Source organism: Bombina bombina, chromosome 4 (genome assembly GCF_027579735.1).
Source record: "Bombina bombina isolate aBomBom1 chromosome 4, aBomBom1.pri, whole genome shotgun sequence".
In the NCBI taxonomy this organism is placed as follows: domain Eukaryota; kingdom Metazoa; phylum Chordata; class Amphibia; order Anura; family Bombinatoridae; genus Bombina; species Bombina bombina.
In genome coordinates this window covers 713,699,848-713,726,524 of record NC_069502.1, presented here as the reverse complement: position 1 = coordinate 713,726,524, position 26,677 = coordinate 713,699,848, and the positions used below count along the sequence as shown (strand labels likewise).

The 26,677-nt window shown below is 40.8% G+C and overlaps 1 protein-coding gene across 1 annotated transcript in view; it reads right to left on the bottom strand.

Annotated features, from left to right (window-relative positions):
• SYNJ2 (synaptojanin 2) overlaps positions 1-26,677 on the bottom strand; it is a 621,954-nt gene that overhangs the window by 214,970 nt on the left and 380,307 nt on the right. Inside the window, exon 17 of the mRNA XM_053710913.1 lies at positions 8,609-8,765. Within this exon, the coding sequence (XP_053566888.1) occupies positions 8,609-8,765 (157 nt within the window). The remainder of the gene's footprint in view (positions 1-8,608; positions 8,766-26,677) is intronic.

The window sequence follows — 26,677 nt, the reverse complement described above, 5'->3', positions numbered from 1 at the left end:
GTTCCAGCTGACCTGACGCCTTGTAAATTATCAGACAACGGCACAGCTCACCCGGCATCACAAGAGAGAAGCGCTTCAAGCAGCATAACAGGGGAACTCAGCCCCGCAAAGACTCCAGGTGAGCGACACTCAATCCACGCTACATAGACTGGTACATTTAACAGTTAAGCTCACAGAGTGCTGAAATGATAATTTTGGGGATACTTTCCTGCCCTTCTCACTGAATAGTAGCATTATAGACTGCCAAATTGAAAGGCGGGAAAACGCGCCATCTTGCATCCATATTCCCCTACATAGATTGCTACACTGGGATCACAAAAAAGCTAAGAGGGACCCCTCTCCACATACACCCACATTGCTCAATTACAGAGTGGGATAAATTGACAGCAGCGCTTCAGATAGGACAGACCCACTACTAATGGCTGAGAAAGTTAAAAAATAATAAACTAAGACTGCAGATTTCCTTTCCTTTTCGGCCCTTTGCGTTTATACCATCCAGGCTGCCTGCCCTGTTTTAGAGGGGTCTAACCTGAAAACAGGAAGATACAGGGGGCTAGAATCAAGGGGCTCAGTAGTCTAACGGAGGAATAGGAACTACAGGGTCCCACAAGACTCCTCAGAAATTCTATATAACTCTTATTCAACAAGACAAGAAGAGAAATGTAATGTGCCACACAAAATGGGGAAAGAAATGGCAGGATAAAGCACGATGAACAATCAATGCGACTAACAATATTTCTTACTAGCAAGCATGGACAGTTCTAATTAATGGTGTATCACTAAATAATCCCTAGATCCCGAGTATATTATTTAAGCCATATAATATCGACTGACTATCCTGAATTAGAACTTCAGTCATAAAGCAAACAACCTCTAAAGTTTAGGATATCTAAAACAAGTGGTAACAAGATGAAGAATAAAACACAGACAGTTAAGGAATGCTTATCTAAATCTCAAGCAAAACAAAAAGCTTCAGATAAAAGCCTTATTTCTCAAAATTCCAGCCCTGCAAAAAACCCACAAACAGACCCCGATCAACTTAACTCATCGATAACCAATAAAGAACTCTTGACCCAGATAAAATCTCTATTTCAGGAGGAGTTAAAGTCTGCTATTTCAGAATTGAGGCTGGATATTAGAGAAATTGGAGGCCGCACGGCCGAACTAGAAGACAAACTAGATAACGTGGTTGAGGAAATTCCTCAATTACGTCACTCTATACAAGAAAATTCGACCTACATAACCAAATTAGAAGATCACATCGAAGATCTTGAAAATAGGTCACGCAGATCAAATATCCGCATCAGAAACCTTCCGGAAACATATAAGAACCTAGATGAAACAATAACGGACCTTTTCCATCAACTTGTTCCTGAAATCGAAGTAGGAATGTTACTAATGGATCGTGTGCACAGGGCACTAACGAAACCACAGCAATCCACCTCTAGGGATATTATAACTAAACTTCACTACTACCATGTTAAAGAACTCATCATGAAAGCCGCTAGGAATAGCCAGACTATCACATATGATGGACATAATATTCAAATCTACACTGATTTAGCCCCCATTACTCTCCGGAAAAGAAGAGATCTAAAACCCATAACTACAGCTCTCAACGCAGCTCACGTCAGATACAGATGGAACTTCCCATTCAAATTAGTCTTCTCGATTCAGAACATCATGTATAGCTGCACTACCAAAGAAGAAGGATTTACGCTGCTGAACAAACTCAAAATCCCATCTGAAGAATCCAGCCCACCACCGCCTAGCAAGACACCTAAGAAAAATTTTCACAGAGAATGGACGCCTGTCCAAGACTCGACAAAGAACAAGAAAAGAAAACCTGCAACAGAGGACCCCATAGAATCAGAATCCTCAATTGAGGAGGATGATCCGGATTGAAGGGAAGTAACAACACTGGTAATTGCATCTGTCATAGCTGCAAAGCTCCCAAATACTCTTTGAAGAACTCTTGAATTAACAGTTAACCATGTTAAGTTCCAGAGACTAACTTTATACAGTTTCTAGCAATACTAGGAGCCCTCCGACTAGTTTCATTGGAGGTCTCTAATTTCTAAGAGTTGCACTTCTATTGCTGCATTAAAGTTTAATTTATGTGAATTGAGTAATTGAAATATATCTCGAGTTCCCTCCCCTATATCTCTTCCCTTCCCCTTTCCCCCCTTTCCCCCTTCCCCACCCCACTACCCCCTACCTTCATATTCCCATAAAATTATTTGCTAGGTTTATCCTTCTTTCTACAGTTAGAACTGCACATGCTTATTGTCCGCATTGATTGCATGCCATAATTCGTTCCCCTATTATATTCGTTTAAGTTTGAACCATTAACATCTACAGTTTTTTGTTTTTATTACATGTGTCTATCAAAATTGCTCTACACTACAGATCAAGATCACTTCTGAAGCTCTCATTACTGTATGGTCTCTGTTTATGTATCTGTATTTATTCTCAGCTGGCTCTCATTATATATTTTTATCTCCCACTAAGATATATTGAAGGAATCACCGTAAGGTACGATGCCTTGCGACATTTTGATGAGGGTCCCGGCTCTTCAGGGAGTAGGAAAACACAACAGTTTAGGAGTACAAGGGTACACTACGATGTATATATAGTAACAGAAGGTAAGGAAACGCTAAAGATGTACTCACCACACTATTATGTCAATTAAAATAATATCACATAACGTCAGAGGACTAAACTCTGACATAAAACGCAGAAAGGCTATTAATGAATATAAATCCCTGAAAGCACAAATAGTGATGCTACAGGAAACACACTTTACCAGAGCATATACCCCCAAATATTGGGATAAAACATACCCTAAACAATATCATTCAATTAACCCAAACAAAAAATGTGGAGTTACGATCCTTCTCCACACCTCATTAAACTTTAAAGAAGAATCAGTCATTAGAGATAAAGAAGGTAGATTCTTAATTGTAAAAGGTCTTATACAAGACACCCCGGTACTATTAGTCAATGTGTACGCCCCTAACGAACATCAATCTGTATTTATATCCAAACTAAGTAAACAACTTACACTATGGAAAAGGTATAAAACAATTATTGGGGGGGACTTCAATACCACTATGGATAACAATGTAGATAGATCACCAGTAGCCACCTCACAACAAACAACAAATAGAGCATCCCACAGACAGACAGCTGGCGAACACTTAACAGTACAGCCAGAGATTACACATATTACTCCCCAGTTCATAAATCACACTCCAGAATTGACTACATTTTCATAAGTCAGATCATGGTGCCTTTACTAGTCAATACCTCAATATTAAATTGTACCTGGTCAGACCATGCTATGGTAGAAGTCACACTTTCAGGCGTAATCAACCCGAATAGAACAAAAGCATGGACACTTAACTCTCATTTATTACAAGATAGTTTAATACTGAATTCGCTCCAACAGCAAATACAGGAATTTATTACACTAAATAGCGACACCATCTCAAATCCAATATATGAATGGGGGGCATTAAAAGCCTACGCTAGAGGGCTATTGATCACAGAGGCTAGCAAGCAACGTAAACTCAAAAACACCCAAATAGAGCAATTAAAGTCAGAAATTAACCTCTTAAGAGTCAAAAGTCTAGATAAACCCACTAAAGAGCTAACAAAACAATTAAAAACCAAAAACGATAAGCTAGATCAGCTCCTAAACAAAGATGCTATCAGGACAATTAAAATGATTGACACACAATACTATATTTACGGCAATAAACCCGATAGAATGTTGGCCAATAAACTAAAAGAAATCACTAGGATCACCACAGTACCTCAATTAAAACTACCAGACAATAAAATGACTAATGATCCCTTAGCAATAGCTAACTCGTTTGCTGAATACTACCATAAACTATACAATCTCCCACATAACAGAGGAGATACAGACAAAACAATAGAATTAGATACATTTTTAGAAAACAGCTCCTTACCATCTATAACTGAGCAGGATAGGGAATCCCTAAATAAGCCAATCACAAATGAAGAAGTCAAACTAGGTATAAAAACTCTTAAAAATTCAAAGGCCCCAGGACCAGATGGATATTCGGGGATATTTTATAAATTATTACAACCAATTTTAATACCTCAACTAGTAAAAGTATTCAATTCGATACTACAAAACAAGGTAATCCCCCCAGAGATGCTAGCAGCCAGAATTGCAGTAATTCCAAAACCCGGTAAAAATAAGCAGCACTGCCAAAACTATAGACCTATATCATTAATAAACCAGGATATAAAACTATTCACTAAAATATTGGCAAACCGATTGAATCCTATACTTACTGATTTAATACACATAGACCAGGTGGGGTTTGTCTCTGGGAGAGAGGCACCGGACAACACCCGCAAAGTGATAGACTTGATCAATACTGCCTCTGTTGAGGGGGCGCCTTCTCTGTTTCTAGCTCTGGATGCAGAGAAGGCGTTCGATAGGGTTAATTGGCAATATATGTTCGCTGTCCTTAGGAAAATAGGGATTCGGGGTACATTTCTAGATGCGATTACTAATTTATACTCATCCCCAACAGCTTTCGTAAAACTATCGGGCTATCAGTCTAAGGCAATAAGCATTAAAAACGGTACTCGCCAAGGCTGCCCGCTCTCTCCCTTACTGTTCGCGCTCTGTATTGAGCCGCTGGCAATTAAAATAAGAGATGATCAAAATATAGCGGGCATAAATGATGGAGTAATAGAGCACAAACTGTCCCTATTCGCGGACGATATCATCCTGTCCCTAACCAAGCCAATGCTATCTCTTCCCCCTCTGTATCAAATACTACACCAATTTAGTAACCTCTCAGGCTACAAGATAAACGAAGATAAGTGTGAGGCCTTAAGTATTAAACTCCCACAACACACTAAAAAACTGCTGGAACTCAATTTTACATTTAAATGGGCTAAGAAATCCATCAGATACTTAGGCATTAATCTCCCAGCAAACATACACGCTCTTTATCACACTAATTATACACCAATGTTTAAACACATTAGGGATCTAATCAGTAAATGGGTTAAACTTAAAATCTCTCTATACGGCAGGATCATCTCCACTAAAATGACCCTATTACCCAAATTACTGTACCTGTTTAGAGCCCTACCCATCTCAGTTCCACTCTCTGAACTACACAAACTGCAAAGGGATTTACTGAGATTCATATGGCAAGGTAAAAAAAGCACGAATCAATAAAAAAGTTATGTGTACAAATAGAAGCGAAGGGGGAGTAGGGGTACCCAACTTAATTTCATACTATCACGCTGCTAGGATGGCGCAGACTATACATTGGTTTAGAGAGAATAATAAGAAGCAATGGACTCGTCTTGAATCGAATCTCATCGAGACTGATTTCCTACCCAGATTACTCTGGCCCCCATAACTTACAAAACATAAGCAGAATGGCAAGTTTATTGCGATTGAACATACTATCCATATATGGAAATCCCTAAATGCTAAATACATACTCACTAGAGACAGATCAACACTAACCCCACTAGTAACACTTGATACTTCAGTCGATTTAACAGTACAACAGAAATGGTCCAATAAAGGACTCTATAGAATTGCAGACATACTTCTAGCAGATAAAATAATTACCTTTACACAATACCAAAATATGGACATCAACGACAAAAATATATGGTATCATTATTTACAATTGAGGTCTAGAGCAAATGAAATATTAGGTAATTCACAACCCCTCCCAAACACAACATTAGAAACACTATGCCTTACTACCTCTCATATACCAGGAGTGATCTCATCCCTCTATTCCATTTTTAACTCCCCAGGAAATTCAGAGAAATCACCAACTATTACTAGATGGGAACAAGATATAGGTAAAAACTGGCCAATCAAAACATGGTATACAAACCTCTCAAACGGATTGTCCTTTACATCAAATGCCTTACTTAAAGAAAATTATATAAAGGTTGCGTTCAGGTGGTACCTCCACCCAACACGATCGCATGGTGCGAGAGATGCACTATCGCATTCTTGCTATAGAGGATGCGGGGAAAGAGGATCGTACATACATATGTGGTGGGAGTGCGAGCAAATTAAAAAAATATGGGACTACACCTCTAAACTACTTAGTGAAATTCTTCAAAAACAAATAACACTAACATAAGAACAGGCACTACTCCACTTCCCAATCCCTGACATACCAAAGACACACCTTAAACTAGCCATGATGGTCTGCACGATAGTTAGACTTAGCATAGCTCAGTTCTGGAAATCCACCCCACCTGACTCATCCTTTATTTATAATAAATTAGAATATCATTACAATATGGCAAGTGCAGCAGCTGAATCCCTCAATGACAAAGAAAGATTTTTAGCAAGATGGGAACCCTTCATAATGCATCATGAGGCAAAAAGGAAGGCCAATCAGAATAACGCTTCTGCTTTAAATACTGAGACCTAATAGTTGAGCCGGGACCCTCGCTATGAACCACTGAGATGCACTGAGAACCTCTACAGTGATTGTCACAAAAATACGACTGTTTATAATGTTCCAGATATATGTTAAGTATTCAGAAAAGTGCATCTACAAAGTTTGATTTTACTAATTGTATAACTGATGATGGAAACCGTTTTCATTTGAATCTGTAATTTAGAACACATTGAATATGTGAAGAAAATTGAGCGACACATGTATTTCACTTTATTTTATTTTATTTTGCTTTTATTGTTATAAGACATAAAAACTAATAAAAATAATTTCAACATAAATGTAATAAAACAAAGAACCTAATCTGAAGTCTAAAGTAATATAAATGACAAAGCGCAGTGTAAATGTAATAAAACTCTCATGTCATGCAGTGCTATAATGCTCAGTGGTTGACTCTCCTACACATACAGAAAAGCAGGAAACGCCCCTTAGAGAAGGATAGAAAAAGTTGCCTTTATAGAATCTTGTGAGAGATCTCGCAGTGCTGGAGGATCATTTTAGATCATTTCATCTCAGCGGAAAGCTTTATGGAAGCCATCTCTCATCTCTCTTGTACTTCAAGATTCCATTTTTTATTCTTTCTTAGAGGATTTAGAGAGTACAACCCCTGTAAAGTCTGCACTATAATTACTCTCCAAGCTAAAGAATCTTTGATCACTGGACCCTAGGAGAGAAAGAACTATATTTGCCTACCTACAATCTTGTGAAGGATATCACAGTGCTGACAGATCATTTAAGATATTTTCACTTGATAATCAGGCATTTAGTATTTTGCTACTTAAATGGATATGAAACAGTCCTCCTTTAATTAAAAAAGTATGTTAATTCACACATCATTGTAATCTATTACTGTACAAAAGGGTGGACTGGATCGATATACTGAACAGATAGGTATAGCTATTTGGGGGATGGGACCAAGCCCCGCCACATGAGCCATTTGACATTTTTTTTATTGTGCCTCATGGATTGGGCTGTGAAGAGACAGATGCATTTTATTTTTCCTCAATTTTTTTTCTTTTCGTTTTCTCTTCGCGTCCTGGCCCCAGTGGGCGGCATCCGTGGAAGACTGCTGGTATAAGCAACTAAATCGAAATGTTTAGGAAGTTTAATAATGAAGCTCTTAGATATAGGGATATGATAAACAGGAATTACCCTGTATTGGTTTGGGAAACTCTGAAATCAGGGTAATCTCTGTGAATTTCATTATGGCCAAATTCTTGAAAGACATGTGGTCTACACTTATTTTTCTGTGGTTTATGTATTTATCTATTGTTCTTGTATAAACATGTCACCTGTTTTAAGGGCATGAAGTGTATGTAATTTTCTCCCTTATGTTCTGTGAACTGGCTTAATAAAAGAATAAAAAAAAAAAATAATGAAGCTCTTACTGTGGCGCCTCATAATGTTTTCAGTGACTGCTGATTTTATGTTCCTTGCGCTGTTGCCTTATTGCTAGATTGTCCTAAGACAGTTTTAATTACACAGAGGTTGGTAACACTTCTTGTATAACTTGTGTAAAAACTTTAAAAAAACATTTCAATAAAAAGAATGTTAAATCAAAGTAAACATAAAACAGACAGATTACGTTAAAAAAAGGAAACAATGTTTTTGTTTTCGTGCAAAATGAATTAAATGCTTAGAAATTAGCATTGTATCCACTGCCTTTAGTGAGAAAAGAAAGCTACCACTATAAAGTTCTACTGTCACATGATTTTTGCAGCAAAAGTACTCTATAGAGCATGGGCAAAAAACTGACATGCGCTAGTGCAGGAGTCTCTTAGCAACCAATTTAAAGGGAAAACTTAAGTTAAAAAAATAAAATAAAAAGGTAAAGTCCTTCTAAAATGATGAATAAAACATATTGCAATGATTTCTTTTACGTACAACTCATTCCTTAATGTTTTTTTTTATTACAACAATGAAACATATTGTTTTATATCTTTTTAATAGACCATAAAAACACATTTAATTCTGTAGCATAGCAGTGTAAAACCCTATGACTACCCAGGGCTGTTTTACTGTGGGTTTCAATGTCTGTTCTATAAATGAAAACCAATAAAATTAAAGAGAGTGCATTCTGGGAATAATTTGTTAAACATTACAAAAAACATTACCTGATTTCTCAAAAGGCAATTTATTTCTCCACCATAATACTCTGTCTGTCCAGGCCGGAGTCCTACACTTTTCACTGGTGTCATAGGCTTCTGAACCAATGTCATACTTGTAAGTGGGTCCAAAGTCAATGGTCCCTTCATAGAAGTCTTTAAAAATCTGAGGAAGAGATAGGAATTACATTACAAAAATATATATATATATTTTTTTAAGGAATACAATATAATAAAAAAACAATACATATATCTGTAAAAGTATGCTTTTTAGATTTAGATAGGCATTATAAGCTCATTTATTTTTTAAAGTGAACATACCCAAATGTGATACTTCCTAATATCTAATATTTTTTGTTTGTTACTGGGTAATGCATTTTATTGTAGATGTTTATCATCAGGAATATTTCTTACAACAATAATGTAAATATATTATTGGCATGCTCTTATAATCTGATTTAGAAAAAAAAGTGATAGTCATAATAGTGCCTCAGTGCCACTGAGATCATCTGTGTTTTGTGTGTTTTTGCTAAAAATCAATAAAAATCAAACAAATGAATAATTAAGAATGCTCATTTACACTTATCTAGTCTGTTCTTCGGGAACACATTATAGTACGCATTAGTAGTAATTAAGGATGGGCTGATGATTTTTTTTTTTATTATTATTATAAATAATTAGAGCTGTTTTTGTACGTAGATACTCATTTTTATATTCATGCTTTAAAAACTGACTTTAATATCATTTTAAAGTGACATAAAACCATAAATACATGGTAGACAGAATGATGTATTTCAAACAAAATTAACCAAAGCATAATATGTAGATTATCTTTTTAAATTATATTAGTCGTATAAATATAAAAAATTTATTTTAACGTTTAATTTCCATAAGCCGCTATGTTGTAACCTTGGTTACCTTCTCTGCTGAGGCTATTTAGGGACAGTTGCAAATGGGTCACTAGAGTGTGCAACCAATAATTGTGTGGAATATAGCAGTACTAATGCTGGAGTCTAGACTTTTAACTGTAATTGGAAAGCCCACAATTATTAGAATTAAATTACAGGAAAGGGGACAAAAATAATACAAGCATATTGGAAAGCAGTTATTTTTTTCAACATATAGTTGGACATTTTATACTACAGTGTCAAAGATAACTATATACTTTTTTTCTCAGTTGCATTAAAATCATCCTTGGGATCAAATAGTTCTATACTCAATTAGTAGGAAGTAGGGATGACATGATTACCAGTTTTGAAAGGGACATTAAACACTAATACTCATGTTGTAGCCTCCCCCTGGTGCTGCAATGTTGAAAACATAATTTATGCTTACCTGATAAATTAATTTCTTTCATGGTGGTGAGAGTCCACAATCCATTACTCCTGGGAATTATTATTCTATACCACTAGGAGAAGGCAAAGCTTCCCAAACCCCAGAAACTCTATAAAGCCCCTCCCACCTCACTGACAACTCCGTCTGACATATAGACAAGCCAAAGAGGTAGGAAAAGAATCAAGAGCAAACAAATAGGAGCAGGGAAAAAACATAAATTATGCTTACCTGATAATTCCATTTCCATCGTGGGGAGGAGAGTCCCCGGCTTCATTCATTACTATTGGGAATTAAGAACCTGGCCACCAGGAGGAGGCAAAGACACCCCAGCCAAAGGCTTAAATACCTCTCTCACTCCCCTCATCCCCCAGTCATTCTGCAGAGGGAACAAGGAATGCCAGAAGAGAAATTAAATTTAGGTCCGCCCACCGGAGATACGGGCGAGAGCCGTGGACTCTCCTCCCCACGATGAAAATGAAATGATCAGTTAAGCATAATTTATGTTTTCCATCTAAAAGGGAGGAGAGTCCACGGCTTCATTCATTACTATTGGGAACATATACCCAAGCTCTAGAGGACACTGAATGAAACCGGGAGGGTAAAAGGCGGACCCTATTCTGAGGGCACCACAGCCTGTAGAACCTCTCTCCCAAAAGCAGCTTCCGCAGAAGCAAAACCGTCAAATTTGAAAAATTTCATAAAAGTATGTAAGGAAGACCAAGTAGCCGCCTTACAAATCTGCTCCATAGAGGTCTCATTCTTGAAGGCCCAAGATGAAGCCACTGCTCTAGTGGAATGAGCCGTGATCCTCTGAGGAGGCTTATGTCCCACTGTCTCGTAAGCCAAACGGATCAAGCTCCTCAGCCAAAAAGACAAAGAAGTAGCAGAAGCCCTCTGACACCTGTGCTTCCCTGAATACACGACAAAAAGAGATGTAGATTGTCTGAAGTCCTTTGTAGCCTGAAGATAGAACTTCAGGGCACGGACCACATTTAGATTAAGAAGTAATCGCTCCTTCTTAGAAGAAGGGTTAGGGCACAGAGAAGGAACAACTATTTCCTGATTGATGTTACGATTGGACACCACCTTGGGAAGAAATCCCAAGCCGGCGCGAAGAACAGCCATATCCGAATGAAAAACCAGAAAAGTGGCCCATGTTGCAAGGCCACCAGTTCAGATACTCTGCGAGCTGATGCAATGGCCAACAGGAAAATAACCTTCCAGGACAGAACCTTAATGTCAAGGGAATGCATAGGCTCAAACGGGACCTGTTTCAAAACCCTAAGGACCAAGTTCAAGCTCCACGGGGGAGCAGACTGCCTAAAGACAGGCCTGATTTGAGACAAAGCCTGAACAAAGGATTGAATGTCAGGGAGCTCAGCGAGTCTCCTATATAACAAAAACATAATTTATGCTTACCTGATAAATTTATTTCTCTTGTAGTGTATCCAGTCCACGGATCATCCATTACTTGTGGGATATTCTCCTTCCCAACAGGAAGTTGCAAGAGGATCACCCACAGCAGAGCTGCTATATAGCTCCTCCCCTCACTGCCATATCCAGTCATTCGACCGAAACAAGCCGAGAAAGGAGAAACCATAGGGTGCAGTGGTGACTGTAGTTTAATTAAAATTTAGACCTGCCTGAAAAGGACAGGGCGGGCCGTGGACTGGATACACTACAAGAGAAATAAATTTATCAGGTAAGCATAAAACATAATTTATGTAAGAACTTACCTGATAAATTCATTTCTTTCATATTAGCAAGAGTCCATGAGCTAGTGACGTATGGGATATACATTCCTACCAGGAGGGGCAAAGTTTCCCAAACCTCAAAATGCTTATAAATACACCCCTCACCACACCCACAAATCAGTTTAACGAATAGCCAAGAAGTGGGGTGATAAGAAAAAAGTGCGAAAGCATAAAAAATAAGGAATTGGAATAATTGTGCTTTATACAAAAAAATCATAACCACCACAAAAAAGGGTGGGCCTCATGGACTCTTGCTAATAGGAAAGAAATGAATTTATCAGGTAAGTTCTTACATAAATTATGTTTTCTTTCATGTAATTAGCAAGAGTCCATGAGCTAGTGATGTATGGGATAATGACTACCCAAGATGTGGATCTTTCCACGCAAGAGTCACTAGAGAGGGAGGGATAAAATAAAGACAGCCAATTCCTGCTGAAAATAATCCACACCCAAAATAAAGTTTAAATGAAAACATAAGCAGAAGATTCAAACTGAAACAGCTGCTATGTACTTTTCTACCACAAACTGCTTCAGAAGAAGAAAACACATCAAAATGGTAGAATTTAGTAAAAGTATGCAAAGAAGACCAAGTTGCTGCTTTGCAAATTTGATCAACCGAAGCTTCATTCCTAAACGCCCAGGAAGTAGAAACTGACCTAGTAGAATGAGCTGTAATCCTCTGAGGCGGAGTTTTACCCGACTCAACATAGGCATGAGGAATTAAAGATTTCAAACAAGATGCCAAAGAAATGGAAGAAGCTTTCTGGCCTTTTCTAGAACCGGAAAAGATGACAAATAGACTAGAAGTCTTTCGGAAAGTCTTAGTAGCTTCAACATAATATTTCAAAGCTCTAACAACATCCAAAGAATGCAATGATTTCTCCTTAGAATTCTTAGGATTAGGGCATAATGAAGGAACTACAATTTCTCTACTAATGTTGTTGGAATTCACAACCTTAGGTAAAAATTCAAAAGAAGTTCGCAACACTGCCTTATCCTGATGAAAAATCAGAAAAGGAGACTCACAAGAAAGAGCAGACAATTCAGAGACTCTTCTGGCAGAAGAGATGGCCAAAAGGAACAAAACTTTCCAAGAAAGTAATTTAATGTCCAATGAATGCATTGGTTCAAACGGAGGAGCTTGAGGAGCCCCCAGAACCAAATTCAAACTCCAAGGAGGAGAAATTGACTTAATGACAGGTTTAATACGAACCAAGGCTTGTACAAAACAATGAATATCAGGAAGATTAGCAATCTTTCTGTGAAAAAGAACAGAAAGAGCAGAGATTTGACCTTTCAAGGAACTTGCGGACAAACCTTTATCTAAACCATCCTGAAGAAACTGTAAAATTCTCGGAATTCTAAAAGAATGCCAGGAAAAATGATGAGAAAGACACCAAGAAATATAAGTCTTCCAGACTCTATAATATATCTCCCTAGATACGGATTTACGAGCCTGTAACATAGTATTAATCACAGAGTCAGAGAAACCTCTTTGACCAAGAATCAAGCGTTCAATCTCCATACCTTTAAATTTAAGGATTTGAGATCCTGATGGAAAAAAGGACCTTGCGACAGAAGGTCTGGTCTTAACGGAAGAGTCCACGGTTGGCAAGAGGCCATCCGGACAAGATCCGCATACCAAAACCTGTGAGGCCATGCTGGAGCTACCAGCAGAACAAACGAGCATTCCTTCAGAATCTTGGAGATTACTCTTGGAAGAAGAACTAGAGGCGGAAAGATATAGGCAGGATGATACTTCCAAGGAAGTGATAATGCATCCACTGCCTCCGCCTGAGGATCCCAGGATCTGGAAAGATACCTGGGAAATTTCTTGTTTAGATGAGAAGCCATCAGATCTATTTCTGGAAGTTCCCACATTTGAACAATCTGAAGAAATACCTCTGGGTGAAGAGACCATTCGCCCGGATGCAACGTTTGGCGACTGATATAATACGCTTCCCAATTGTCTATTCCTGGAATATGAACCGCAGAGATTAGACAGGAGCTGGATTCCGCCCAAACCAGAATTCGAGATACTTCTTTCATAGCCAGAGGACTGTGAGTCCCTCCTTGATGATTGATGTATGCCACAGTTGTGACATTGTCTGTCTGAAAACAAATGAACGATTCTCTCTTCAGAAGAGGCCAAGACTGAAGAGGTCTGAAAATTGCACGGAGTTCCAAAATATTGATCGGTAATCTCACCTCCTGAGATTCCCAAACCCCTTGTGCTATCAGAGACCCCCACACAGCTCCCCAACCTGTAAGACTTGCATCTGCTGAAATTACAGTCCAGGTCGGAAGAACAAAAGAAGCCCCCTGAACTAAACGATGGTGATTTGTCCACCACGTCAGAGAGTGTCGTACAATCGGTTTTAAAGATATTAATTGAGATATCTTTGTGTAATCCCTGCACCACTGGTTCAGCATACAGAGCTGAAGAGGCCGCATGTGAAAACGAGCAAAGGAGATCGCGTCCGATGCCGCAGTCATAAAACCTAGAATTTCCATGCATAAGGCTACCGAAGGGAAAGATTGTGACTGAAGGTTTCGACAAGCTGATATCAACTTTAGATGTCTCATGTCTATCAAAGATAGAGTCATGGATACTGAATCTATCTGAAAACCTAAAAAGGTTACCTAAGTCTGAGGAATCAATGAACTTTTTGGTAAATTGATCCTCCAACCATGATGTTGAAGAAACAACACAAGTCGATTCGAATGAGATTCTGCTAAATATGAAGACTGAGCAAGTACCAAGATATCGTCCAAATAAGGAATACCACAATACCCTGTTCTCTGATTACAGACAGAAGGGCACCGAGAACCTTCGTAAAAAATTCTTGGAACTGTAGCTAGGCCAAACGGCAGAGCCACAAACTGGTAATGCTTATCTAGGAAAGAGAATCTCAGAAACTGATAGTGATCTGGATGAATCGGAATATGCAGATATGCATCCTGTAAAACTATAGTAGACATATAATGCCCTTGTTGAACAAAAGGCAGGATAGTCCTTACAGTTACCATTTTGAATGTTGGTATCCTTGCATAACGATTCAATATTTTTAGATCCAGAACTGGTCTGAAGGAATTTTCCTTCTTTGGTACAATGAAGAGATTTGGAAAAAAAACCCAGTCCCTGTTCCAGAACTGGAACTGGCAAAATTACTCCAGTCAACTCTAGATCTGAAACACATTTCAGAAATGCTTGAGCCTTCGCTGGGTTTACTGAGACATGGGAAAGAAAAAATCTCTTTGCAGGAGGCCTTATCTTGAAGCCAATTCTGTACCCTTCTGAAACAATGTTCTGAATCCAAAGATTGTGAACGGAATTGATCCAAATTTCTTAGAATAAACGTAATCTGCCCCCTACCAGCTGAGCTGGAATGAGGGCCGCACCTTCATGTGGACTTAGGAGTTGGCTTTGATTTTCTAAAAGGCTTGGATTTATTCCAGACTGGAGATGGTTTCCAAACTGATACCGCTCCTGAGGATGAAGGATCAGGTTTTTGTTCCTTGTTGTGACAAAAGGAATGAAAACGATCATTACCCTGGAAAGAAAGGGAAAGCAGAGTAGACTTAGAAGACATAACAGCATTCCAAGTCTTAAGCCATAAAGCTCTTCTAGCTAAAATAGCTAGAGACATATACCTGACATCAACTCTAATGATATCAAAGATGGCATTAAAAATAAAATTATTAGCATGTTGAAGAATAAAAATGCTATGAGAATTATGATCTGTTACTTGTTGCGCTAAAGCTTCTAACCAAAAGATGAAGCTGCAGCAACATCCGCTAAAGATATAGCAGGTCTAAGAAGATTACCTGAACACAAGTAAGCTTTTCTTAGAAAGGATTCAATTTTCCTATCTAAAGGATCCTTAAGGAAGTACCATCTTCCGTAGGAATAGTACGCTTAACAAGAGTAGAGACAGCCCCATCAACTTTAGGGATTTTGTCCCAAAACTCTAATCTGTCAGATGGCACAGGATATAATTGCTTAAAACGTTTAGGAGGAGTAAATGAATTACCCAAATTATTCCATTCCCTGGAAATTACTTTAGAAATAGCACTAGGGACAGGAAAAACTTCTGGAATAACTACAGGAGATTTAAAAACCTTATCTAAACGTTTAGATTTAGTATCAAGAGGACCAGAATCCTCAATTTCTAATGCAATTAGGACTTCTTTAAGTAAAGAACGAATAAATTTCATTTTAAATAAATATGAAGATTTATCAGCATCAACCTCTGAGACAGAATCCTCTGAACCAGAAGAACCATTATCAGAATCAGAATGATGATGTTCATTTAAAAATTTCATCTGAAAAATGAGAAGTTTTAAAATACTTTTTACATTTACTAGAAGGAGGAATAACAGACATAGCCTTCTTAATGGATTTAAAAACAAAATCTCTTATGTTATCAGGAACACTCTGAGTATTAGATGTTGACAGAACAGCAACAGGTAATGTAACAGTACTTAAAGGAAATATTATCTGCATAAACAGTTTGTCATGACAAAACAGTACAAACAACAGCTGGAGGAACAGATACCATAAGTTTACAGTAGATACACTTAGCTTTGGTAGCTCCAGCCCCAGGCAGGGATATTCCAGAAGTATCTTCTGACTCAGCTTCAACGTGGGACATCTTGCAATATGTAATAGAAAAAACAACATATAAAGCAAAATTGATCAAATTCCTTAAATGACAGTTTCAGGAATGGGAAAAAAAATGCCAGAGAATAAGCTTCTAGCAACCAGAAGCAAAAAATCAATGAGACTTAAATAATGTGGAGACAAAAGTGACGCCCATATTTTTTCGCGCCAAAAAAGACGCCCACATTATTTGGCGCCTAAATGCTTTTGGCGCCAAAAATGACGCCACATCCGGAACGCCGACACTTTTGGCGCAAAAGAACGTCAAAAATGACGCAACTTCCGGCGACACGTATGACGCCGGAAACAGAAAATAATTTTTGCGCCAAAAAAGTCCGCGCCAAGAATGACGCAATAAAATGAAGCATTTTCAGCCCCCGCGAGCCTAACAGCCCACAGGGAAAGTCAAATTTTTAAGGTAAGAAAAAAATGAATTATTCATATGCATTATCCCAAATATGAAACGGACTGTCTGAAATAAGGAATGTTGAACATCCTGAGTCAAGGCAAATAAATTTTTGAATACATATATTTAGAACTTTATATAAAAAGTGCCCAACCATAGCTTAGAGTGTCACAGAAAATAAGACTTACTTACCCCAGGACACTCATCTACATGTAGTAGAAAGCCAAACCAGTACTGAAACGAGAATCAGTAGAGGAAATGGTATATATAAGAGTATATCGTCGGTGAAATAGACCCCGTAGAAGGAGATCACTGCATTCAAATAGGCAATACTCTCCTCACATCCCTCTGACATTCACTGCACGCTGAGAGGAAAACCGGGCTCCAACCTGCTGCGGAGCGCATATCAACGTAGAATCTAGCACAAACTTACTTCACCACCTCCATAGGAGGCAAAGTTTGTAAAACTGATTTGTAGGTGTGGTGAGGGGTGTATTTATAGGCATTTTGAGGTTTGGGAAACTTTGCCCCTCCTGGTAGGAATGTATATCCCATACGTCACTAGCTCATGGACTCTTGCTAATTACATGAAAGAAATTATATTTTCTCTTGTTAAGTGTATCCAGTCCACGGATCATCCATTACTTATGGGATACCAATACCAAAGCTAAAGTACACGGATGATGGGAGGGACAAGGCAGGAACTTAAACGGAAGGAACCACTGCCTGTAGAACCTTTCTCCCAAAAACAGCCTCCGAAGAAGCAAAAGTATCAAATATGTAAAATTTGGAAAATGTATGAAGGGAAGACCAAGTTGCAGCCTTGCAAATCTGTTCAACAGAGGCCTCATTTTTAAAGGCCCAGGTGGAAGCCACAGCTCTAGTAGAATGAGCTGTAATCCTTTCAGGAGGCTGCTGTCCAGCAGTCTCATAGGCTAAACGGATTATACTCCAAAGCGAAAAAGAAAGAGAGGTTGCCAAGGCCTTCTGACCTCTCCTCTGTCCAGAGTAAACAACAAACAGGTTAGATGTTTGGCGAAAATCTTTAGTAGCCTGTAAGTAAAACTTCAAGGCACGGACTATGTCTAGATTATGCAAAAGACGTTCCTTCTTTGAAGAAGGATTAGGACATAATGATGGAACAACAATCGATTGATATTCTTGTTAGAAACCATCTTAGGTAAAAACCCAGGTTTTGTACGCAGAACAACTTTATCTGATTGAAAGATCAGATAAGGAGAATCACAATGTAAGGCAGATAACTCAGAGACTCTTCGAGCCGAGGAAATAGCCATCAGAAAAAGAACTTTCCATGAAAGAAGTTTGATATCAATAGAATGAAGGGGTTCAAATGGAACCCCTTGAAGAACTTTAAGAACCAAGTTTAAGCTCCATGGAGGAGCAACAGGTTTAATTCTAACTAAAGCCTGACAAAATGCCTGAACGTCTGGAACTTCTGCCAGACGCTTGTGTAAAAGAATAGACAGAGCAGAAATCTGTCCCTTTAAAGAACTAGCTGATAATCCTTTGTCCAAACCCTCTTGGAGGAAGGACAATATCCTAGGAATCCTAACCCTATTCCATGAGTAATTCTTGGATTCACACCAATGAAGATATTTACGCCATATCTTGTGGTAAATTTTCCTGGTGACAGGCTTTCGTGCTTGTATTAAGGTATTAATTACTGACTCGGAGAAGCCACGCTTTGATAGGATCAAGCGTTCAATCTCCATGCAGTCAGTCTCAGAGAAAGTAGATTTGGATGATTGAAAGGACCTTGTATTAGAAGGTCTTGTCTCAGAGGCAGAGTCCATGGTGGAAAGGATGACATGTCCACTAGGTCTGCATACCAGGTCCTGCGTGGCCACGCAGGCGCTATCAATATCACTGATGCTCTTTCCTGTTTGATTTTGGCAATCAGTCGAGGGAGCAGAGGAAACGGTGGAAACACATAAGCCAGGTTGAAGAACCAAGGCGCTGCTAGAGCATCTATCAGTGCCGCTTCTGGGTCCCTGGACCTGGATCCGTAACAAGGAAGCTTGGCGTTCTGGCGAGACGCCATGAGATCCAATTCTGGTTTGCCCCAACGGAGAACCAATTGAGCAAACACCTCCGGATGGAGTTCCCATTCCCCCGGATGAAAAGTCTGACGACTTAGAAAATCAGCCTCCCAGTTCTCTACACCTGGGATATGGATCGCTGACAGGTGGCAAGAGTGAGTCTCTGCCCAGCGAATTATCTTGGAGACTTCTGACATCGCTAGGGAACTCCTGGTTCCCCCTTGATGGTTGATGTAAGCCACAGTCGTGATGTTGTCCGACTGAAATCTGATGAACCTCAGTGTTGCTAGCTGAGGCCAAGCCAGAAGAGCATTGAATATTGCTCTTAACTCCAGAATATTTATTGGGAGGAGTTTCTCCTCCTGAGTCCATGAACCCTGAGCCTTCAGGGAGTTCCAGACTGCACCCCAACCTAGAAGGCTGGCATCTGTTGTTACAATTGTCCAATCTGGTCTGCGAAAGGTCATACCCTTGGACAGATGGGCCCGAGATAACCACCAGAGAAGAGAATCTCTGGTTTCCTGATCCAGATTTAGTAGAGGGAACAAATCTGTGTAATCCCCATTCCACTGACTGAGCATGCATAATTGCAGCGGTCTGAGATGCAGGCGCGCGAATGGCACTATGTCCATCGCCGCTACCATTAAGCCGATTACTTCCATGCACTGAGCCACCGAAGAACACGGCAAGCATTTAGAAGTTTTGATAACCTGGACTCCGTCAGGTAAATTTTCATTTCTACAGAATCTATTAAGAGTCCCTAGAAAGGAAACCCTTGTGAGAGGAGATAGAGAACTCTTTTCTTCGTTCACTTTCCACCCATGCGACCTCAGGAATGCCTGAACTATCTCTGTATGAGATTTGGCAATTTGAAAGCTTGACGCCTGTATCAGGATATCGTCCAGGTAAGGAGCCACCGCTATGCCTCGCGGTCTTAGGACCGCCAGAAGTGAGCCCAGAACCTTTGTAAAAATTCTTGGGGCTGTAGCCAACCCGAATGGAAAAGCTACAAATTGCTAATGCCTGTCTAGAAAGGCAAACCTCAGGAACTGATGATGATTCTTGTGAATCGGAATGTGAAGGTAGGCATCCTTTAAGTCCACTGTGGTCATGTACTGACCCTCTTGGATCATGGGTAAAATGGTTCGAATAGTTTCCATCTTGAATGACGGAACTCTGAGGAATTTGTTTAGGATCTTTAAATCCAAAATTGGTCTGAAGGGTCCCTCTTTTTTGGGAACCACAAACAGATTTGAATAAAACCCCTGTCCTTGTTCCGTCCGCGGAACTGGATGGATCACTCCCATTACCAGGAGATCTTGTATGCAGCTTAGGAATGCCTCTTTCTTTATCTGGTTTGCAGATAATCTTGAAAGGTGAAATCTCCCTTGTGTAGGAGAAGCTTTGAAGTCCAGAAGATATCCCTGAGATATGATCTCCAACACCCAGGGATCCTGAACATCTCTTGCCCACGCCTGGGCAAAGAGAGAGAGTCTGCCCCCTACTAGATCCGTTGTCGGATAGGGGGCCGCTCCTTCATGCTGTCTTAGAGGCAGCAGCAGGCTTTCTGGCCTGCTTGCCCTTGTTCAAGGACTGGTTAGGTTTCCAGGCCTGCTTGGATTGAGCAAAAGTTCCCTCTTGTTTTGAAGCAGAGGAAGTTGATGCTGCACCTGCCTTGAAATTTCGAAAGGCACGAAAATTAGACTGTTTGGCCTTTGATTTGGCCCTGTCCTGAGGAAGGGTATGACCCTTACATCCAGTAATGTCAGCAATAATTTCTTTCAAACCAGGCCCGAATAAGGTCTGCCCCTTGAAAGGAATGTTGAGTAATTTAGACTTTGAAGTCACATCAGCTGACCAGGATTTGAGCCATAGCGCCCTACGCGCCTGGATGGCGAATCCGGAATTCTTAGCCGTTAGTTTAGTCAAATGAACAATGGCATCAGAAACAAATGAGTTAGCTAGCTTAAGAGTTCTAAGCTTGTCAACAATTTCAGTCAATGGAGCTGTATGGATGGCCTCTTCCAGGGCCTCAAACCAGAATGCCGCCGCAGCAGTGACAGACGCAATGCATGCAAGGGGCTGTAAAATAAAACCTTGTTGAATAAACATTTTCTTAAGGTAACCCTCCAATTTTTTTATCCATTGGATCTGAAAAAGCACAACTGTCCTCAACCGGGATAGTGGTACGCTTTGCTAAAGTAGAAACTGCTCCCTCCACCTTACGGACAGTCTGCCATAAGTCCCGTGTAGTGGCATCTATTGGAAACATTTTTCTAAATATAGGAGGTGGGGAAAAGGGCACACCGGGCCTATCCCACTCCTTACTAATAATTACTGTAAGCCTTTTAGGTATTGGAAAAACATCAGTACTCACCGGCACTGCATAGTATTTATCCAGCCTACACAATTTCTCTGGCACTGCAATTGTGTCACAGTAATTCAGAGCAGCTAATACCTCCCCAAGCAATACACGGAGGTTCTCAAGCTTAAATTTAAAATTAGAAATCTCTGCATCAGGTCTCCCCGATTCAGAGACGTCACCCACAGACTGAAGCTCTCCGTCCTCAGGTTCTGCATATTGTGACGCAGTATCACACATGGCTCTTACAGCATCTACGCGCTCTGTATCTCGTCTAACCCCAGAGCTATCGCGCTTGCCTCTCAATTCAGGCAATCTGGATAATACCTCTGACAGGGTATTATTCATGATGGCAGCCATGTCCTGCAAAGTAATCGCTATGGGCGTCCCTGATGTACTTGGCGCCATATTAGCGTGCGTCCCTTGAGCGGGAGACGAAGGGTCCGACATGTGGGGAGAGTTAGTCGGCATAACTTCGCCCTCGACAGACCCCTCTGGTGACAATTCTTTTATAGATAAAGACTGATCTTTACTGTTTAAGGTGAAATCAATACATTTAGTACACATTCTCCTATGGGGCTCCACCATGGCTTTTAAACATAATGAACAAGTATCCTCTGTTTCAGACATGTTTGTACAGACTAGCAATGAGACTAGCAAGCTTGGAAAACACTTTAAAGCAAGTTAACAAGCAATATAAAAAACGTTACTGTGCGTTTAAGAGAAACAAATTTTGACAAAATTTGAAATAACAGAATAATAAATGACAAAAACGTTTTTTAAACACAGTCACAACAACTGCCACAGTCTACTGTGATTGTTACCCTCCTCAAACACGACTTTGAAGCCTTTTGAGCCCTTCAGAGATGTCCTGGATCATGCAGGAAGAAGCTGAATGTCTCTGTCAGTATTTTTAGCTGCACAGAAAAGCACTAAAATAGGCCCTTCCCACTCATATTGCAACAGTGGAAAGCCTCAGGAACTGTTTCTAGGCAAAAATCAAACCAGCCATGTGGAAAAAAACTAGGCCCCAATAAGTTTTGTCACCAAACATATATAAAAACGATTAAACATGCCAGCAAACGTTTTATATTACACTTTTATAAGAGTATGTATCTCTATTAATAAGCCTGATACCAGTCGCTATCACTGCATTTAAGGCTTTACTTACATTAATCCGGTATCAGCAGCATTTTCTAGCAAATTCCATCCCTAGAAAAATATTAACTGCACATACCTTATTGCAGGAAAACCTGCACGCCATTCCCTCTCTGAAGTTACCTCACTCCTCAGAATATGTGAGAACAGCCATGGATCTTAGTTACTTCTGCTAAGATCATAGAAATCACAGGCAGATTCTTCTTCTAATGCTGCCTGAGATGAAACAGTACACTCCGTTACCATTTAAAAATAACAAACTTTTGATTGAAGTTAAAAAACTAACTATAATACACCACTCTCCTCTTACTACGTCAATCTTTGTTGAGAGTTGCAAGAGAACGACTGGATATGGCAGTGAGGGGAGGAGCTATATAGCAGCTCTGCTGTGGGTGATCCTCTTGCAACTTCCTGTTGGGAAGGAGAATATCCCACAAGTAATGGATGATCCGTGGACTGGATACACTTAACAAGAGAAACAGATAATGCCGAAATATGTCCCTTTAAGGAACAAGCGGCAAGTCCCTTCTCTAAACCTTCTTAAAGAAAGGACAGAATTCTGGAAACCCTCACCTTGTGCCAAGGGTATCCATGTTTATCACACCAGGTCAAGTAAGTCCTCCACACCATATGGTAGATGCGCCGAGTGACTGGCTTCTTAGCCTAAACTAGAGTGTCAATCACACTTTCAGAAAAACCTCTCTTGGCTAGGATTAAGCGCTCAATCACCACACAGTCAGCCTCAGAGAATTGAGATTCTTATGTTGGAAAGGACCCTGTTCCAACAGATCCCTGTGACAGGGCAACCTCCACGGCGGAAAGGATGACATCCCTACCAGATCCGCAGACCATGTCCTCCACGGCCACAAAGGTTGACGCTCTCTCCTGCTTTATGCGTGCCACTATACAAGATAGAAGTGGTAAGGGAGAAAAAATGTACTCTAGATCGAACCACCAAGGCATCACTAATGCATCTATCAGTTCTGCCTAGGGGTCCCTCGACCAAGAGTCTGGACGCCATGAGATCTATCTCCGGTGTCTCCCATCGGAGACAAATCTCCGCAAACACCTCGGGGTGAAGAGGCAATTCCCCTGGATGGAATGTTTGCCTGCTGAGAAAGTCCGCTTCCCAGTTGTCTATACCCGGGATGTGGATCGTCGAAAGCGAGCAGTTGTGGGTCTCCGCCCATTCCAGTATCCGAGACACCTCCCTCATTGCGAGGGAGCTCCTCGTACCCCCTTGATGGTTGATGTAAGCCACCAAGGTAATAATGTCTGTCTGAAACCTTATGAAGTTGAATGCCCTCAGACGGTGCCACGCCTTCAGAGCATTGTAGATCGCTTGAAGTTCCAGGAGATTTATTGGTAGAGGGGACCATTTCCCCTATGCCAGTCTGGCACCCCAAACAGCTCCCCATCCCACCAGACTCACGTCCGTGGTCACAATCTTCCAGGACGGTCTCAAGAAGGATGGCCCCATGGACAGTTGGGAGGGAGGTCCGAGCCCATACATCCATGGATATCAGCTGTGAGAGATCTGAATGATCGCCGTTCCACTGCCTCAACATGCATAACTGAAGAGGCCTGAGGTGAAACCTGGCAAATGGAATGATGTCTATGCTGGAGACCACGAGCCTGATCACCTCCATACATTGGGCCACCGAGGGCCTCTCTGAGGATCAAAGTGCCAGACAAGAGGACGCAAGCTTCCTGCGTCTCTGATCCGTGAGAAAAATCTTCATGGACACAGAGTCTATGATCGTGCCCAGAAACTCCACCCTGGTGCCAAGGCGCTCTTTCCGGAGTTTATCTTCCAACCATGAGATTGAAGTAACAGGAGCAGAGACCTTGAATGGTCCACTGCCTGACTGAATGACGGCGCCTGAACCTCGATGTCGTCTAGATAGTGCGCCACCGTAATGCCCCTGGATCTGGCTACAGCAAGCAGGGCCCCGAGAACCTTCGTGAAAACTCTCGGGGCCGTTGCCAAACCGAAATTAAGCTCCAGCAACCGTGGCTACGGCTGCTGCCGGCTGAAAAACAAAGCCTGTGTGCTGAAACATCTTACTCAGCATGTTCTCCAACTTTTTATCCATGGGCTCTTTGAACGACGAACTATCCTCTAGGGGAACAGTGGTTCGCTTAGCGAGCGTGGAGATGGCCCCATCCACCCTAGGAATGGTCCCCCACAGCTCCAACTGAGCCTACGGAATGGGGAAAAAAGTTTCTTAAACAATGAGGAAGGGGAAAAGGAAGAACCTAATCAAGCCCATTCGTTCTTGATAATGTTAGCCATCCTTATAGGAACCGGGAAGGTCTGGGGTACCACCCTGTCCTCATAAACCTTATCTAGCTTAGGGATAAAAGGTTCCTCCAGAAGCTTTGGCTCCGGAACCTCTAGAGTAACAAGCACTTGCTTTAGCAAAAAGCGCAAATTTTCCATCTTAAACCTATAGCCAGGCCCCTCTGCTGGAGCTTTAGATGACACAGATTCCGATCCAGAAGGAGTCCCCTCCAAAGCTTCGGAGTAGGCCCCTTCATCGAACCACTCTACAGGAGCATCCGACGAAGACAAGTCCTGAGTCGGGCCGCTCTGAAAGGCCCTACACTTGCGCTTAGCAGAACGTGGTAAGGCGTGAATCACTTTAGAAACCGCCATCTGCAGTTGATTAACAAAATCTGGCAGCCAACATATCTCTCCCGAAGGAGCAACAGTCGGACCCCGGGGCGCTGCATTTGCAATAGGGGACTCAACTCGGGATGCACCTCACGGGACGGAGAACCCTCAGAGGTGGACAGCTCAGTGGTACTAGATATTATTTTAGTCTTAGATGTCTCGACCCTCTCAAGGCATGTGGAACATAATTGGGTAGGCCGGTCTACCAGAATCTCACAATAAACACAGGTATGAGACTTTGTCAAAGAGGAAGTACCCTCTAACGCGTCAGAATCCTCCATAGCTTGCACTTTTATTAGAATAACAGAGAAGCTAACAGGCACCTTCTGGCCAATGGCCGGGGCACTCACCACCTCCTATGAACTGGACTACAGAAACCGCTTCGTCTTCTACTTCGCAGATCAGACAGGAAGTGAAGAGCCCCACCCGGTCACACGGGTACCTTGCAGGACCACCCCTGCCTAAAGGAGAAAACGCGCCAAAAAAGGACTGCGCAAAAACTCCCGGAAAAGAACCTGATCCCACACAGCGCAGCAATGACACAATAAACAATATCATGTATAAACCACCCCCCCCCCGTTCAATAATCCCCTACCAGGAATATTAATCTGTGATTCTGTAAATATAAAAGGCGCCACACTGTGGCCCTGTCTTCTATGTTAACACTTTGTATAAAATGAAACAATCTTACCAGAATCCCTGCCATGGAACTGGAACACAGCCCTTCAAGTGCGACAGGTCATAGAAGTGCTCCTGACATGGACTTGAGAGAAGAAAGCAGTCTGCGAAACTTGTCAACGCCGAATGCTCTAGGAGCTGTTAATATGAGTCGGGATGGTTTCGCAAAAGAGACTCTCCCTGCATCTCCGGACTCTAACTTTCACCCAAGTCCTCACTGAGAAGCCTTATAGGGCTACTTAAAACTCCTGCCCATTGCGAAGAGTAATACCCTCCATAAGAGACCTCTGAATCTTCGGCACCTCTCTGCCACCTCCTGTGACGAAAGGCAAAGAATGACTGGGGGATGAGGGCAGTGGTAGAGGTATTTAAACCTTTGGCTGGGGTGTCTTTGCCTCCTCCTTGTGGCCAGGTTCTTAATTCCCAATAGTAATGCATGAAGCCGTGGACTCTCCTCCCCTTTAGATGGAAAAAGATGTGCATAAAAATAAAAACAACACCAGAAAAACAATGGGTGAGGTGTCGTGGACTCTCAAAAACAAGCAACTAATTTATCAGTTAAGCATAAATTATGTTTTCTTTCATACAGGTGGTGAGAGTCCATGATTCATTATTCCTGGGAACTAATAACCCAGCAGTGGAGTCAACAAATAATGAACCATGAAAGGTAGGATTTAATTAAAAAAAAAAATTACTGAAAAACTAAATCCAGAACCCCAAGAAAACCCCAAAAAAGGGCAATGAAGAAAATAACTAACAGGCAAATGATTATCCTGAGAGAACTACCTGAAGGACTTTTCTTACCAAAGGCCGTCTAAGGAGAAGCAAGAACACCAAAATGGTAGAATTAAAAAAATAAAATAATAAAAAAAAAAGCTGCCTTGCATAGATGGACACCTGAAAACTCATTCTTAAAAGGCCAAGAAATAGCAATCAATTATCTAATTGAATGAGTAATAATCCGTTAAGGTGGAGGCTAACCTGC